General features: G+C 40.5%; 1 protein-coding gene across 2 annotated transcripts in view; it reads left to right on the top strand.

Annotated features, from left to right (window-relative positions):
* Nucleotides 1-17,815, top strand: part of MYO1E (myosin IE) — a 235,689-nt gene that overhangs the window by 67,469 nt on the left and 150,405 nt on the right. For both annotated transcript variants that reach the window (XM_077472372.1, XM_077472371.1), the window contains exon 2: nt 15,772-15,915. In XM_077472372.1, the coding sequence (XP_077328498.1) occupies nt 15,772-15,915 (144 nt within the window). The remainder of the gene's footprint in view (nt 1-15,771; nt 15,916-17,815) is intronic.

Below are 17,815 nucleotides of genomic sequence, written 5' to 3'. Positions count from 1 at the left end.
TCCTGAAGGACGTTCCTGAACGTCCTATCAGGAGCAGGCGGCTCCCACCCGGCCGTATATATACATTGGCCGGGTGGGAAGTGGTTAAGTTAATAATCCTATTGTTACACCATACAATAGCTTATTTGAGTTGAGATGTAATGAGCCTTGTGTACGTCATACTAAATAAAGGAAGTTTTACAGTGTACTCATTCTATCATAATAGTTTAAAGGGCAAATGAATTCATACAGTCATTGCTGAAGTTTCTGTTACGGGTTCCATTAACTCAGTGCTTCAGGTCCATGAGCAGCTTTCGAGTCCCTGGTGCTTTCTGAAAAGTTTGTTGTGGCAAATGGTGGCCATATAGGCTTCTATTTGTTGTGACTAGTTCACTTAGTTGTGCTCATATGTTTACATACCCTGGCAAAATGTATGATTTCTTGGCAATTTTTAGAGAATATGATGTACGAACATGGGACGTTCTTGGACATTCCAACATGACAATGATCCAAAACACAAGGTCAAGTTGACCTGTCATTGGCTACAGCAGAATAAAATGAAAGGTTCTAGAGAGGCCATCTCAGTCTCCTGACCTCAATATCATTGAACCACTCCGGGGAGATCTCAAACGTGCAGTTCATGCAAGACGGCCCAAGAATTTCCAGGAACTGGTGGCTTTTTGCCAAGAGGAATGGGCACATTTATCATATGAGGACATAAAGAGCCTCACCCACAAATACCACAAAAGACTTCAAGCTGTCATTGATGTAAAGGGGGGAATACACGGTATTAAGAACTGGAGTATGTAAACTTTTAATCATTTAGGTTGTTTGTTATTATGATTTAAAAAGAGTGAACACCGTTGATAATAAATGGCTTCAGCTAAACACTAACCACGGGTGAAAGAAAAGTGTTTGTGTTATCATTTACATTCTCTGACAAATGGCCAAGAAATCATAAATTCTGCCAGGGTATATAAACTTATGAGCACAACTGTAACTCCGAATTGTGATTCATATCATGAGAGATGTGGTATTTATTTGTACCTCTTCCTTTATTACTCATAAGCTTAGGTAGGCAAGTTAGAAAAATAACTATACAACACTTCTATAAATTACCAGCAGTGTGAGTTTCTCATCCTTTTCATGACTAGGAACTATTGAAATGTTGATGCCAAGCCAAATTTGGCTGTTTCCATGTGTACTGGTTAGCCTCACAATAACTCTGACTATTTTACCTACCAAATTTTATTTTAAAGGCACATGAGGCTTGCACATAACTTTTAATAAGTCTCTTTTTATTAACTTTTTATTTTAAGCTTACAAATGGACAAAAAAATGCGAATGCAGTTTTAAGTTTTTAATGCATTCATTAAATTGCAAAGCAAATGTTCAAATATTTTCATATAATAGTTTTCTCATATTTATCTGAAGTATGGGGGGACCATATGTGTGTGGCTTTCAATTCCTATGTCAGTAATGCATGGTTGATAAAACAAGTGCGTGTAATTTCGATTTCTAGAATTTTAGGTTTTTCAAGTAAATCGTCTGACTTTTGCTAGTACCGTATTTGCCGGTGTATAAGGCGACCCGGCATATAAGACGACCCCCTAATCTTACAGGACAAACGCTTTTAAAACTGTACTTACCGTATAAGACGACCCGGCTTTCGAGGCTTCCGAGGCTTCATATTTCTTCCTCCTTCCTTCTTCCTGCATTTGCTGGAGCCAATCACGGCGAGCGATGTATTCTATTAATGAATACAAAGCCTGCTTGGATTGGCAGAGGCTGTAACATCATCAGCCCGCACCTCTCTGACTCACCAAGCCAATCCGAGCAGGCTACAGAGTAGCCTGCTCGGATTGGCAGAGGTCGTTACTCCAATCCGAGCAGGCTTTGTATTCATTTGAATACATCGCTCACCAGGATTGGCTCAGCGGTATATACTGTATGTAGCCGAAGCTACATACAGTATTACCAAAGACCAAGCAGCCATCCGAGGGGCTGACCCGGCGTATAAGACGACCCCTGCTTTTTGGCCAATTTTTTTACATGTAAAAGGTCGTCTTATACGCCGGAAAATATGGTACAAGCAAAACGGAACAGAGGCAAATCTGCTTGTTTGCCTATCGTCTCTGGCGGGAGTTTGAAAGCTCTAGAACAGTGGTATCAAACAGGCAGCCCTCCAGCTGCTTCAAAACTACAAATCCCATCATGCCTCTGCCTTTGGGAGTCATGCTTGTAACTGTCAGCCTTGCAATGCCTCATGAGACTTGTAGTTTTGCAACAGCTGGAGGGCCACCAGTTTGAGACCCCTGCTCTAGAATCTAAAAGTTCTGGAAGCTGAGCAGCTCAGGATTCATTCCCCGCATTTGAGGTATAGAACAGACATTCCTGATTTCCTCCACCCATTCTGAATGCAACCCCTGTGATCCCAGGCTGATGGAGGGGCAAGGCGAGACCCAGCGTGTGCACAGCCATACGATCACCTGCCAGCGTATTTTTGTAGGATGAACAGGTGGCTGTATAGCTGCCTGTATCACTTCTACTGTATAATTGAACATGGGCGCAATACAAAAAAGCAAACCTGTGGCTGGTGGTACTACAGCCACGAAGCTTTAGGCTAGGTTCACACTATTGCGATGCGGGAACGCCGCGAATCCGCGGCGTTTTCCCGCATCGCATACCTCCCGCCGGCAGTTCACACTGCCCTATGCGGACGGCTGGGGGTGTCAATGTTATGTTAATGACACCCCCAGATCCGTCGGCATATCGCAGTGCGATCTGCCGACTCGCACAGTAATCGGATCGCATGGTGTGAACCCCCATGCGATCCGATTCCGTTGCGGACCCAAAAAAGGGTCCTGTGCGAGTTTGCTGCGGGACAGCTGCGAGTTCAGCCATACTATCTGTATGGCTGAACTCGCAGTGCTACGGAGATCGGATGTGATTTGCTGTGCGAATCACATCCGGATCTCCCCCCGCAGCAGTGTGAACCCAGCCTTAATGCCTGTAAGGCTAGGTTCACACTATTGCGATGCGGGAATGCCGCGAATCCGCGGCGTTTTCCCGCATCGCTCACCTCCCGCCGGCAGTTCACACTGCCCTATGCGGACGGCTGGGGGTGTCAATGTTATGTTAATGACACCCCCAGATCCGTCGGCATATCGCAGTGCGATCTGCCGACTCGCACAGGAATCGGATCGCATGGTGTGAACCCCCATGCGATCCGATTCCGTTGCGGACCCAAAAAAGGGTCCTGTGCGAGTTTGCTGCGGGACAGCTGCGAGTTCAGCCATACTATCTGTATGGCTGAACTCGCAGTGCTACGGAGATCGGATGTGATTTGCTGTGCGAATCACATCCGGATCTCCCCCCGCAGCAGTGTGAACCCAGCCTAAACGTTCTCCCAGCAATGTACACTTGCCTGGGGAATGTGTGTACACAGATGTCCAGAGGTAAGGGGTTATCCAGAGTTTTCCATATTCCTTGGGGGCATAGGAACTTAGATGGAGAGTATGGAACTGGATCTTTGATTATTTTAAAAAAATGTAAATGGGGGGGGGGGAGGTTCTCTGCATTACTGAACTTGAAATTAAAGTGGAGGCATCAACTTGATGTTTTGGATGACGTGTAAGTAAACTTGCCAACAACTGTGGGGGCTGATTTACTAAAACCAGATAATGCAAAATCTGGTAAAGCTTTGCATAGAAACCAATCGGCTTTCAGTTCAACCTTAATTGAACCAGCTGCAGTCAGAAGCTGATTGGCTACCATGCATTGCTGCACCAAATTTTGTACTCTCCAGTCTTACTAAATCAACTCCTTTATCTAAATTGCATGTTTTGATTGCACAAAAATAGCAAAAATCTCACTACTTGTAGCTAGCTTATGTATTTGACTTGTCTGTTTTTTTTTTTTTTTTTTAACCGTAATATAAAACCCTTTCTGATGTGTCCTAATATATCATATCATATCATATATCATTATAAAAAATATATATATAATGTATACTGAGCTATTGACCTCTTTTCATTATCTCACTGGTTACTGATAAGATTGGTCGAACGATTTCAACAGTCTAACCAAAATGTCTACAAATCATTTTTTGCCAATCATTTGGGGTATAAATGTAAAAAGACAAAACAAACCGCCTATCTAGGGATTTCTTCTTCTATTCCCTACATAAATACTTACGCCACACACAAATATGTAAGTACCTTACTCTATAGCTGCAAGCTATTTGCATAATTGAACTTCCCTCACCCTTCAAACCTCAGTAATGTTGCTCATGCATCTCTTAGGGCACATGGGGCAGGCTCCATTGGAGTCTGCCTGCTCAGCAGGAAATCTGTCCGTTAATCCCTGCTAAGCAGGTGGATGGCTGGTCCCTGTCCACTCTGCTTATGCAGAACAGACACTGCCCGCTGTCCTCTATGGGCAGTCAGATGTAAACGCTTGCCGGTCTGTTTACACCAGACTGCCATCTGATCCGCGAGACGGATGGGGGAAAAGATCCCCATCCATCTGTTTTTAGTGGACAGGATCAGATCAGATGTTGGCTGGTGTCAATGTCCCCTAACACCTGCCACTCCATAGAGGAGATTGGAGGGTCCGATTGGGTCCCCCTGAAAAACTGACAGGCAGACCAGATCAGTCTACTGGTGTGAAAGGGCCCTTAGGTGACTTCAGGAAAAATGGAAGCTGAAGTTTTATTTTCCTTGAGCTGCATGCTTGGGTTCCTGGTGTTTTGGTGCGGGTGGAAGGCACAAGTGGACTGTTGTACCCCACTGCTGGCATCTTGTAAAACTCTGAGGGGCTGCAAGCTTCTGCGAATGGATGGATGGATAGATGGAAGCATAGGTTGAGAGATTTCGTCAATGAAAGCAAGGTTATGTTCCTTTTTTGTATCACTGATCTAAAAAGGTTCTTTACTATGGGGAAAATGTAAACTCAATCCAAAGAAACCAGTTTTTTTTAAAAAAATTTCCCCCTTTGTTTCAATGAAGGCATAAGTTCCTCATAGAATTTGAACCTTTTTGTTAGGTGTGGTTCATTGCATTTCCAGAATAAAGGGATACAAGATCGATTGCATCATTTGTCTAAATCTATTTGAGTTAAGACTTGTGCCCCGTACACACGATCGTCTGACTTTTTTCACTTACTAGTCGCAAGTCGAAATTTAATAGGTTGCTAAAGTCACCAATTCTCGTACAAAAGAAAAAAAAATCGTAAGTGATGTCATGTGTTGTAGTGTACTCGTATTGTATTTTCAGATGACAAATGTACTGACTAAACGAAAATCGTGCAAGGAAAATGTTCGTGCTTGTCCGATCTAATAATATCGGATGAACTGTGGTGATCGGCTTTGTACTAATGGTCCGATTTATCGTACGTAGGGCTGCAACTATTATTTTTCATAATCGATTAGTTGGCCGATTATTGTTTCGATTAATCGGTTAATAACCTTTAAAAAAAAAAAAAAGTGGGTCAAATTGACGTTCATTTTCAACCACAGTGATGGAAAAATTTAGAAATAATAGAAAACTTCTTAGTCAAAGGAAATTTCAGACAGTGTATGTGGTTTTCGTTCAGATATTACATTAATTTTAAAAACAAGTTAAAATTTCAAACAAAATTCTTTCATTCATTGTCTGAATATTCTCAACCAAAAATTGATCTGTGTGACCAGCATAAGGCTCGATATACACCTATGCAGTTTGCTTTTGATCTGTTTCTGCAGTGCCTTTTGCTGTGCTTTTTGATTTTTGCGCACGTGATTTTGCATTTTTTATTTTTTTTTGGCCAGATTAAAAAACACAAATTGCTGCAAAAACGCATTACATTCTTTTCTGCAGCTTCTCCAATGAAGTATATTGAATCAATAAAGCACTATTTTGCGTTAAAAGTCCCTGACCCTTTCAGATGTGAACGTGTCCCATAGGAAACCATGTAAATGAACTGTAGTGCATTTCTGCAAAAAGCACCAAAAAACACATAGATGTGAACCAGATCTAACACGCTTAGTAACATATTGGGGTTAAAAAAAACTAAAATTAGGCCTTTATAGTAGAAAAAGCAGATAATCACTACTGAAAGTAATATTTACAGTAGCGATTTATTTGCTCTTTTTGTACTATAAAGGGCTCATTTTAGTTTTTTTAACCTATCATGTTACAGGTCGATTAATCGATTATGAAAATAGTAATCAATTAATTTCATAATTGATAAGTTGTCGATTAATCGATTAGTTGTTTCAGCCCTAATCGTACGATCATGTCGAAAGCGGTATTTTTTGTCCGATTTTTGGATTGTGTGTACGGCCACTAAGCTGGCCATAGACTGTTCAAATCTCAGGCCAGTTCAGCAGGGACCGTCCGAGATTCGAAACGTGTATGGACATGCTGATCAAACAACTTGGGTACAACCAGCCTGTTTTATACATGTGATTATTGCTAGCGGCTTTTAGTCTTTGGGGTGATCGCTGTGTAGGGCAGCACATTAAGGTGGGTGGGCTGGCTACCCTATGTATGAAGAGTGAAAACACTCCAAACCCCCCCCCCCCCGCTAAAAACTAAAATATGCAGAGACGTGAACGGGGCTTGGACAACTGAGTGCTTCTGTCCACTCTCTTCTATGTAATTGTATAAAGATGTCCATATACAATCTGAGTGTATATTGTGTATTTAGTGAGAAGGGTGATCGCTGATTGCATTTCATTTAGAAAACGTGCACCTGGGAATGGGTGAGTGGATGCTGCATGGTGTGCTAATGAGGACAGCTGGCCAACTCCTTCCTGTGTCATGACCTACAGTCTGTAAGGACATAAGACAGAAGCAATAGATATGTTTGGAATCATGGATGGAGGACAGTAGGGTACATGTCTGTCTGATATTTTTGCAAGAAACGTACATGAATGCTATATATTTGTGCATAGGAGAGCTGGAATTTAGAAAAATAAAAGGTGAACTTGGCCTTTAAAGAGGAAGTAAACCCTGATGGGTTTACTTCCTCTTTGATTCCCTGCAAAGGTAAAGCATAATGGACTGCTATGCATCACATAGTAGTCCATTATGTGTCACTTACCCGACACAGGAGCCAGTGAAGTCACCACTGTCCCCTGTAGTCCGGAGCATCCATCTTCTCGGTGGGTCTCGCTGCTCCGCCGCTGTCATTTGGTGAAGCCGCGATGACATCACTCCCACGCATGCACACGGGAGCCCCCACTCGCGGCATATCGCCGTTGACAGCGGCGCGCTCAGTGCGCCTGCACGCCGCTGTCTACGGCGCATGCGCCGTAGACAGCGTTGCCTGTCTTTCGTCAAATATCTCCTTAACCGTGTAGGTTTAGGAGATATTTCTTGGACCTACAGGTAAGCCTTAATCTAGGCTTACCTGTAGGTCAAAGTGGTTTGTAAGGGTTTACAACCACTTTAAGGTACTGCATTATCTAATTTTATGGTGACTCTTCACAATGAATTTATCAAGCGAGTGGTTGTAAAGTGTTTTGGTAAAATTCTTTCAACTGACCAACTATGTCCTGAGACTTAAAAGCATTTTCCAATTATCTCAGGCAATAGTCAGTATAAAGCATGTGCTCTAAACGGTGCATTTGCTAAGGTTCTGCTAGGCTTGTATTTGAACTCATGATATATGTGCATCACATCTTGACATTCGGGCCTTTTACCTTTTTGTATAATATGGCTTTCAACAAGTCTTCCTCTTTAATTGTTAATCTGTGGCTACAGTTGAATGCAGCCTGTCTAGCTTGTAGGAGCATTTTGATGTATGGTAAAATCTGTGGCTGATGATTTCCAGTTTGTGTAGATTACTGAACTTCTAGTCATTAACTGTAAACTAACTTTGCATAGTGCTCCTATCCTTATTAATTCAAATAGTTTTTTTGCCAAAAAGATAAATGTATACCCTGTATTTATTATTATTATTATTATTATTATTATTATTATTATTATTATTATTATTATTATTATTATTATGTCTTGTTTTGCCCAGTTTAAACCATGGAACCAGAATGTTGGCTTTTTCTAAGATGTTCTATTCTCTAGCCTGTTTGGTCCATTCTAAATGCTAACAACGGTTTTTTATGATACGAAGGTTTCAGCGAGAACAATCCAATATCATTTTGTGGGCAGAGGCTTTGCAGATTTTAAAGCTTTGCTTGGTGCTAAAAATTCCACAAATTCTTTAGCTGTAGAAAGGCAGGAAACTGCTGTTTAAAATAGGAAATGTATTAAGGAGCCGGACTACCATAGCAGTTTTCTTCCTTTTTTTGGTAAAAGGGTTTCTAGGCTTTAAAAGTGACAACAGGCCACATCACCAGTCTATAGCGCTGCGTACCAGAATGCTGACATCTGCCCTGCATCTGTGCACAAACAGTATATTGCTATTCCGAATAAATTCCATGCCCATAACTGGAGGTAGAATATAAATTGGTCTTGCTGTTCTGCATTACTACAGATAAACTGCTATTTTATTTTAGCTGCTATTCAGAAATGATTGGAAGTTTTTAAAATAATTTTTCTGTAACTGCTAAAGTTTTGCTGATCTATTGGCCATGTATTGGGTAAGGACTTTTAAGCCTACATAAGCATCAGTATATGGTGCCTTGAAAAGGTATTCATACCTCTTGAAACTTTCCACATTTTGTTATGTTGCAACCAAAAACGTAAATGTGTTTTATGCGATAGACAAACACAAAGTGGCACATAATTGTGGCGTGGAAAGAAAATGATAAATGGTTTTCCAATTTAAAAAAAAAAAATCTGAAAAATGTGCCGTGCATTAGTATTCTAACTAAAATCTAAAAATTGCCCCCTAATTAGTAAATGGAGTCCACTTGTGTGTAATTTAATCTCTGTAAAAATACAGCTGTTCTGTGAAGCCCTCAGAGGTTTGTTAGAGAACATTAGTAAACAAACAGCACCATGAAGGCCAAGGAACACACCAGACAGGTCAGGGATAAAGTTGTGAAGAAGTTGAAAATAAATAAATAAATAAATATATCAAGCTTTTAACAGCTCATGGAGCACTGCTCAATCAATCAGCCAATCATGGAACGAGTATGGCACAACTGCAAACCTACTAAGACATGGCTGTCCACCTATACTGACAGGCCAGGCAAGGAGAACATTAATCAGAGAAGCAGCCAAGAGGCCCATGGTAACTCTGGAGGTGCTGCAGAGATCCACAGCTCAGTTGGGAGATGTCCTGTGGACAGATCCTATTAGTCATGCACTCCACAAATCTGGCCTTTATGGAAGAGTGGCAGAAAGAAAGCCATTGTTGAACGAAAGCCATAAGAAGTCCCATTTGCAGTTTGTGAGAAGCAGTGTGGGAGGCACAGAAAACATGTGGAAGAAGGTGAGACTAAAATTGAACTTTTTTTACCTAAGAGCAAAGCACTGTGTGTGGCGTAAAACACTGCACATCGTTCTGAACATACCATCCCCACCGTGAAACTTGGTGATGGCAGCATTATGTTGTGGGGATGCTTTTCTTCAGCAGGGACAGGGAAGCTGGTCAGAGTTGATGGGAAGATGGATGGAGCCAAATACAGGGCAATCTTAGAAGAAAACCTGTTAGAATCTGCAAAAGACTTGAGACTGGAGTGGAGGTCCACCTTCCAGCAGGACAGAGACCCTAAACATACAGCCAGAGCTACAATGTAATGGTTTAGAGCAAAGCATATTCATGTGTTAAAATGGCCCAGTCAAAGTCCAGACCTAAATCCAATTGAGAATCTGTGGCAAGAATTGAAAATTGCTGTTCAGACTCTCTATCCAATCTGACAGAGATTGAGCTATTTTACAAAGAAGAATGGGCAAAAAGTTCACACTCTAGATGTGCAAAGCTGGTAAAGACATACCCAAAAAGACTTGCAGCTGTAATTCCAGTGAAAGGTGGTTCTACAAAGTAATGACTCAGCGGGGCTGAATACAAATGCACACCACACTTTTCAGATATTTGTAAAAGAATTCTGCTAGCACAAATCACTCCCTCAAATCCCCTCCCCTCCAGCACAAATCTCCCCTCCTAGCACAAACCCCACTCCAAATTTCCCCTTCCTAACACAAATCCTACCTCCCTAAAGCCCCCCCGCCCTTGACACCATTAAATCGCCCACAGCCCAGTACTGACCGATCATTATAGATTTCCACTGTAACTTCTGTGTACAAAAAAAAGCTGTTGATCACTTCCGGTATCCTCCCGACTCTCTTCTCTGCTTTTCTCTGTACGTCTTCCGGCCAAACTAAAAGCTATGCAAGCCGTCTGACCTGCCCATAGCAACTGATGTCATTGGTTGGTAGGACATGGGCGGGTGGCTTGCATAGATTTCAGTTTTGCTGGCAAATGTACAGAGGAGGAGAGAACCTATCCACTCTTTCAGTCCTTTGTAAAATAAAGTCAACCGTGGAAATCTATAATCGGTCAGTACCGTCACCCCAGTTGAAAAATCCTGTTCTAGAGTCATGGGCAGGGAAAAGGCAGTTTTTTGTAATGCATACTTCTTCTAGTATAATCACCTGTTAAGCTGAAAAACAAACTCAGATTGATTCTTTAGGGATAGAGAAGGTGATAAAATAGCTGGAAGGCATTGTGGAGATAACAGATTTTTTTTTATATATGTTAAATGCCATTTCCTTATTTAGATGTGACCTTTTGTAACTCTGTAGGGATTTTGTGGACCTGCAATTGCATGTTGTATAATACTTATTAACGTTAACGTGCAGACTGAATGCATCCCTATATCTGACAGTTATTTTTTTCTTTTGGTCAGCAGCTGTTAGTACTTATCGCTGTCTCTCCCAAAGGAGGTGTACTGAGATGGTGTTAATTAAGTCTAAAAAAACTAAAAAAATAAAACAAAATAAGAATTCTATTTCCTTTGTAAACTTTCCATGAAACATAACCACCCTTGTTGAGAAACACCTAAAAAGTCCCCATACCTCCAACAGTCACAAATCCTGTGTAAGGTCCACCACTTCTTGGCATATTACAGTATATAAGAGAAGGGCACAAACCCAACGGGCATCCCACTGATTACCAGTCATCTTAAGGGAAACCTTTAAGCAACATCACTACAGAACATGTAAGTGGTTAGGAGGAACCACAGCCTATAGGAGGGGAGCAGGATTCAACACAACCGGAAGGGTAAAATATTAGCAGTGGTCCAGGGTTGAGCTACACGGCACTGCAACACTGGAAGGGATGTACAGGGCAAACTTTTACAAGCTGCCTTTTTAGTTTTGTGCTATTAGATTAGCAATCTAGACTGCTTTTACATTAAAGTGGATGTAAACCTGATTTTTTTTTTTAATACTTCTACCTGGTACAGTAGAGGATGTCAAGTCATCTGTGCCGAGTATTGCCACGAGACGTTAATCTAGCTCTGAGCAATCCTCTTGTCTTTTTGCAGTAAGATAAAAAATGACATAGATAATTTTGTGTAGCCACATCACTACTGTGACTGACATTTAATTTCTTTATCTAATGAACGGCATCAGAGAGAGTTACGATTCCAGTTTCTTATCCCCCCCTCCTTTCTTCTTCAGCTCTCCCAGGATTGGCTGCTCCACACCTCAGCATGATTGGGCATGCTGCATTTATGTGGTGCCTTTCCTGAGTTTTGACTGGATGGTAATCAAAACTCAGGAATAGGAGAGTGTAGAGTTGGGTGGAGAGTCTTGTGACATCACAACTCCGCCCACCGAGCTCTGGCAAAGAGACCCACCCACTGATTCCAGAGTTTTGCGGGGTTCCTGCTGTTGAAGGGGGGGTACATTTGCAAGGTAGGGATACATGCAGGAGGTGTGTGTGTGTGTGTGTGTGTGTGTGTGTGTGTGTCTCATTCTACATACCCCCCTTCAGCTACATCACCCACCTCATCTGCAGATATCGCCCCAATCGTCCCCCCGCTCCTCCCAGGACCTCCTGCTCTCTAGCTCCCTTGTTGCCTCCTCTCATGCTCTCCTTCAGGACTTCTCCGGAGCCTCTCCAATCCTCTGGAACTCCCTGCCCCGGTATATCCGATCAGCCCCTAACCTGTCCACCTTTACGAGATCCCTGCAAAACTCACTTATTCAGGGAAGCCTATCCCACACCCACCTAACCACTGTTCCCAAGCCACATCAAATCATTCCCTGCATCGATTACCTTTTGTACCACCACCCCCTCCCTTTTTAGAATGTAAACTAGGCCCTTGTATCCCTTCTGTATTAAACGGTACTGTAATTGTGCTATTCCCCCCCCCCCCCCCCGCTACATTGTAAAGCACTGCGTAAACTGTTGGCGCTATATAAATCATGAACAATAATACTGTGCCATTAATTTTATACTGGGAGAGTGGTGGTTTACAGCCACTTTAAGACCCTGTACAAAACATTTTGCTTCGACCAAGGTTCTTTAATCTGCTTAGGCCCTTTAGCAGATACCTCAATTGCCTTGTCCATCAGCCAGGCCTGTGAAAGCCAAATTTCAGGTGTGACAGACTGCCCAATATGCCCCACATGGCCAGCTTTTGAAGAGAAGTAGGTGACAACACCCATAAGGGGGCAGAAACTGGATATACAGTGGGGAGGGATTTAACCACTCCAATTGTACGTGTGTCTGTGTATAGGAGCTCATCTCGCTAGCATGCACCACAAACCAAGTCTCCAGTTTTGGTGGGCTGTCTATTATATTGTCTGGCTTGAATGACAGCTATGCAAGCACTGCCATATGTAAGCCTCTTTTTCTTCTTTTAATTTTATAGCTTTGTAATTAGATTTTGTCCTTGTGCCTCATGTCTTTACTTCTGTTTGCCTTCTGTGTTTTCGCTCTGTATTGTAAGTGTGTCGTTCTACTTTGAACTTCAACATCAATGACAGATTCTTTGTTTTCATTTTAACAATCAAAATGGGGTTTAGCCAAGTATGGTAATCATTTTAAATGTGTACTTGGACTTGAAAAAGATGCCAACAACACAGGGCATATTTGGAGAGTTGGGATACAAAGAAACGTTGAGAATGCTTACATGCAAGGTTACCACTTCTGATGGCAAGTCTGTAAAATGATAAACCTCCTATAGATGGCAAAGTTAAGGAAATTTGATTAGTTTACAGCTATGATTTAAATGAAGAATGCAGTATGACGTTTTTGCAGTACTATGCTTTATCACTAGCCATTAGAATCTTCAACAGAGCATCACTTCACTACAGAACAACTATAGGTGCCATAGAAGTCTGTGGATGGGAGAATCAAGTCATTTATTTTTTTTATTTTATTTATTTATTTTTTTCTCAAATTTCTGGTTGAATGGAAAGCCAATCCTTTATGGGCTGCCGTAGACTTCTCAAAGTTATAAGCTTAAAGCTGAAATCCAGCCTTATCTTTTTTTTTTTTTACCACACTCCTCCAACCTTAAAACGGATTATACGATTCTCTGCAAACTTGCTTCTCCACAGTATAACCCTTTTGAAGCTGCTGCAGCAGCTGGAGCCTGCCTTAAAGTGATTATAAATTCTTGTGTTTTTTTTTTTCCTTAAAAAAAATAAATAAAAAAAATAGCACAGATGTTATACTTGCCTGCTCTGTGGATTTCCACAGAGCAGCCACAATCCTCCTATTCTCTGGTCCTTATTCTGTGCTCCTGGCTCCTCCCATCCTTCAGTTCAGTGCCCCTACAGCAAGCAGCTTGCTATGGGGGCACCCAAGCCAAGTCACAGCTTCCTGTGTTCATTTACACATGGAGCCCCGACCCAGCCCTGCCCCCTCTCTCCTCTGACTGGCCAGCTGACTTTGATTAATAGCAGCGGCAGCCAATAGTGCTACTGCTGTGTCTCAACCAATCAGGAGGGAGAATCTCGGACAACTGAGACACTTGTGGACAGAGAGGGATCTCGGGTAAGTGTTAGGGGGGCTGTTGCACATAGAAGGCTTTTTATCTTAATGCATGAAGATAAAAAATCTTCTGTTACCCCTTATATCCCTTTAATTTGCTGTTTAAGTAACTTGTAATTACCAGGAATTCCCTCCCCTCTCCTCCTGATTGTGATTGGAGCACTTCTCACAGCTATTGGCTTTCTCTGCCATCAATCATCTTCTCTTCTTAGGCATAATCTTTAGGGCTGATGTCGGTCACTATACTGCTGTTCCCAGGCATTATATGAAAGAACACATTGACATCCTAGATGTACATGTCCAGACTTCAGCTGTCTAATCTGCTGATCCGTTGCTTGATTACACTCATGTAATCAAACGTCTCATCAGAAGATTGCGCAGCTAAAGTCTGCAGCACCCAATGGAAATCGAGGAGGAGCAGGAACACCTTAGAGTGTATGTGTGTATGTGTTTGTATGTATATATGTATGTATGTATGTATGTGTATGTATGTATGTGTATGTATGTGTGTATATATATATATACAGAATATATATATATATATATATATATATATATATATATATATATATATATATATATATATATATATATATATATATATATAATAAATTGAGGGCTCTTGTAAGAAAGGTTGTGATATTTACATGAGTCTGCCAACCCCTTCCAAAAAAACTTGATCTTGGTACGAAACAACATGTCCAGCAGAAAGACCTAGACTGGGTCTCGGAAGAAGTATTTCTTGAAACGTAATACTTTTGATTGAAAAAAAAATTGGTACTATCATGTTGATCAGGGAGGGGTGGGAAGGGACTATATATAAACACACACACACACACACTCACACAGCTTCAAATTAAAATATACACATTTTTATCAGTACTTGAATTCTTTGAGTGATCTAGACACCCCAAACACTCTCTAATGTGCAAGTATCAGCCTGCTCTTATGGTCACCTGCCCTGGCCTGCAACCCTCCTTCCTTTCTCAGGTGCTTTATTTTTTGCTCAGAATAGGATGGACAGGTTCACTATCCAATAGTGAGCCAGTGACCACAGGAGCTATCGGAGTACTGTATTTATGGGCATATAACACGCACCTTCATTTTAGGAGGGAAGTTTCAGGAAAAAACTTAATAAAAAAAAAAAAAAAGAACTTTGAAGCAAAATAAGAGTCAGTGCCCATCAATGCAGCCTCACAATTGACCATTAATGCAGCTTGATCAATGCCCATCTGCAGTCTCAATTGCCCATCAATGCAACCTGATCAATGCCCATCTACAGCCTCACAATTGCCCATCAATGCAGCTAGATCAAAGCCCATCTGCAGTCTGATCAATGCCCATATGCAGCCTCTCCATTGCCATGAATGCAGCCTCACATCAGATTACTGCTGCCTCAGGGGGGACAGGGAGGGGGGTGGGATTACATTTCAGATTCAGATTACATCCAGCAAGAATCTCCCATTTACTAGGCTGCCTCTTTTAATACAAAGTTCCGCCTCCTGAACCGACTTCTAAGATAGACAGAACAGTGGTCCAATGCTGGCCCAGGAGACGGGACTTCCTATTACAGAGGCTACTGAGTAAACAGGAAATTCTAGCTGTATGTAATATGAAGTTCAGTTTATTATTGAAAAAATGTTTTTATAGCCTGGTACCCAGTGCTGATTCTTGTGTTTTACATTCTTTACATGTTGATAACTGGGTAAAAAAATGAATTGTAACTGTAGGACTATAATCCATCCATGCTGGAACTTAATGTAAAAAAAAAAAAAACTGTCACAATATAAATAAAAAAATTGGGTCACAAAAGATTTGTATGAATATTTTTACTGTGGCACCATTTTTGTTATTTTTGTCATTTAAAATTTTGTTTCTGATCTTCTTTTCCAGGGAAGTAAAGGACACTATAGATACCACTGGCAGAGTCACAATGTCAAGCACAGTGGAGTGGATGATATGGTCCTCCTTTCCAAAATCACAGAAGACTCCATTGTGGAAAACCTAAAAAAGCGTTACATGGATGATTTTATCTTTGTATCCTTTCAAATATTTATATTCCCAGTATTCTGAAGCAAGATATAGCCTCTATGACTGGATTACAAGATGATGTAACAAGTAGTGTTATTTACTGAACAATTCAAATCCACTGGTCCATGCCATTAAACTACTGGTCTCCCTACTTTTTTAATGAACATTTTCTATGTTTCTTTTATTATTTCAGATGAATCAAGATAGGGCTGAAACAACTAATTGATTATGAAATTGATTACTATTTTCATAATCGATTAATCGGCCAGTAACATAATGGGGTTAAAACTAAAATGAGCCCTTTTTTATAGTGCAAAAAGAGCAAATAATCGCTACTGTACTTTTTTTTTTTTTTGTACTATAAAGGGCTAATTTTAGTTTTTAACCCCCATTATGTTGCTAAACGTCTTAGACCTGGTTCACAGCTATGTGTTTTTTTGTGCTTTTTGCAGAACCACACTACAGTTCATTTACATGGCTTCCTATGGAACACGTTCACATCTGTACTCTTTTCAGCTGCTGGGTATTTAGAAAAGATTTGATCTAGGAGTCTGATATTTACCAGATTCACCCTTTAATAGTATAATACAGGATATCTCCTCTAATAGTATATACAATATAGTTATTTTTTACCATTGCATACAGAGATATTTAAGAATAAATTGCCTTTTTTTTAAACTTTACATATTAACTAAATTAAACACCACACTTTTTTTTCTTAAGCTTATTAACCGATTAGTCGATTAGTCGAATTAGTCGAAACAATCAGCCAACTAATCGATTATGAAAATAATCGTTAGTTGCAGCCCTAAATCAAGACCATGTACCCAATTTTAAGTTGGTGATATAGGTATGAGTATAGATGCAAAATAAGTTGATGTAGTATGGGAGTATGTTACGTTGATATAAAAATGTATTTCACTACAAATGAGAGTAAAAACTGGTCTGCACAACACTCAGCAGAATCTAATATTGGAACTGTTTCCTTTTCACATCAAAGCCACCCTTTCATTTTTGTCCCTACTAGGTTTGAAAAGAATAGCTTAGTGTAGCTTTTTGTGAATGGAAATGCTTTTTTCCACGTTCTGCATCCTGTGTTTGATGCGCACAGACAAATTGGTCTTCAGCTATCATTTAACGTACCAATATTGCCTTTGAGCTTATTGAGAGGGGGATCTCTCGATCTAGATAATCTAGATAGATATGTATGTATGTATATATGTGTGTGTGTATATGTATATGTGTGTGTGTGTGTATATATATATATATATATATATATATATATATATATATATATATATATATATATATATATATATATATAATTAGCTATTTAGTATTGTATAGTTTTCTCTACAACAAAGCCTTATCTTTTGCTAAAAGTTGTACTGCAGACACAAGCTGCATTACCAGGCTGATCTGCTTTCTCCTACTCACATCCCCAAGAAGGGCATTGGACAGTGCCATGAAAGGGGGACCCAATGCAGCACCAGATAATACCACCAGCAAAGTGATTTCTCTGTAATGTTGCTGGTATTCCTGCATCTGCTAGGAAAATATGGCTACATATAACCCACATTAATAGTGGTCTGCGGTTTCTAAATTTACAATCGGGTGTGGAACTTTCAGTACAGTTGGCATTGGTTGAAGCAGCTAGCACAAGAGAACATTAGTGTGCCTTGGCAAACAACTGTTTGTATACAAGGCTTGGATTCCTGAGCATGCCAGTGGGCTGTATATGCAAATTGCCATACATGATGACCTTTTTGTTTCCTGTATTGTTATATTATGTAACCAATGACCATAATAAATAGGGATATATATATATATATATATATATATATATATATATATATATATATATATATATATATATATATTCTATCCCTATTTAAAATGAGAATGT

Source organism: Lithobates pipiens, unplaced genomic scaffold (assembly GCF_037356315.1).
Source record: "Lithobates pipiens isolate NorthernLeopardFrog02 unplaced genomic scaffold, aLitPip1_a1.2 Scaffold_8, whole genome shotgun sequence".
Lineage (NCBI taxonomy): Eukaryota > Metazoa > Chordata > Amphibia > Anura > Ranidae > Lithobates > Lithobates pipiens.
This window is presented reverse-complemented; position numbering and strand designations above follow the sequence as displayed.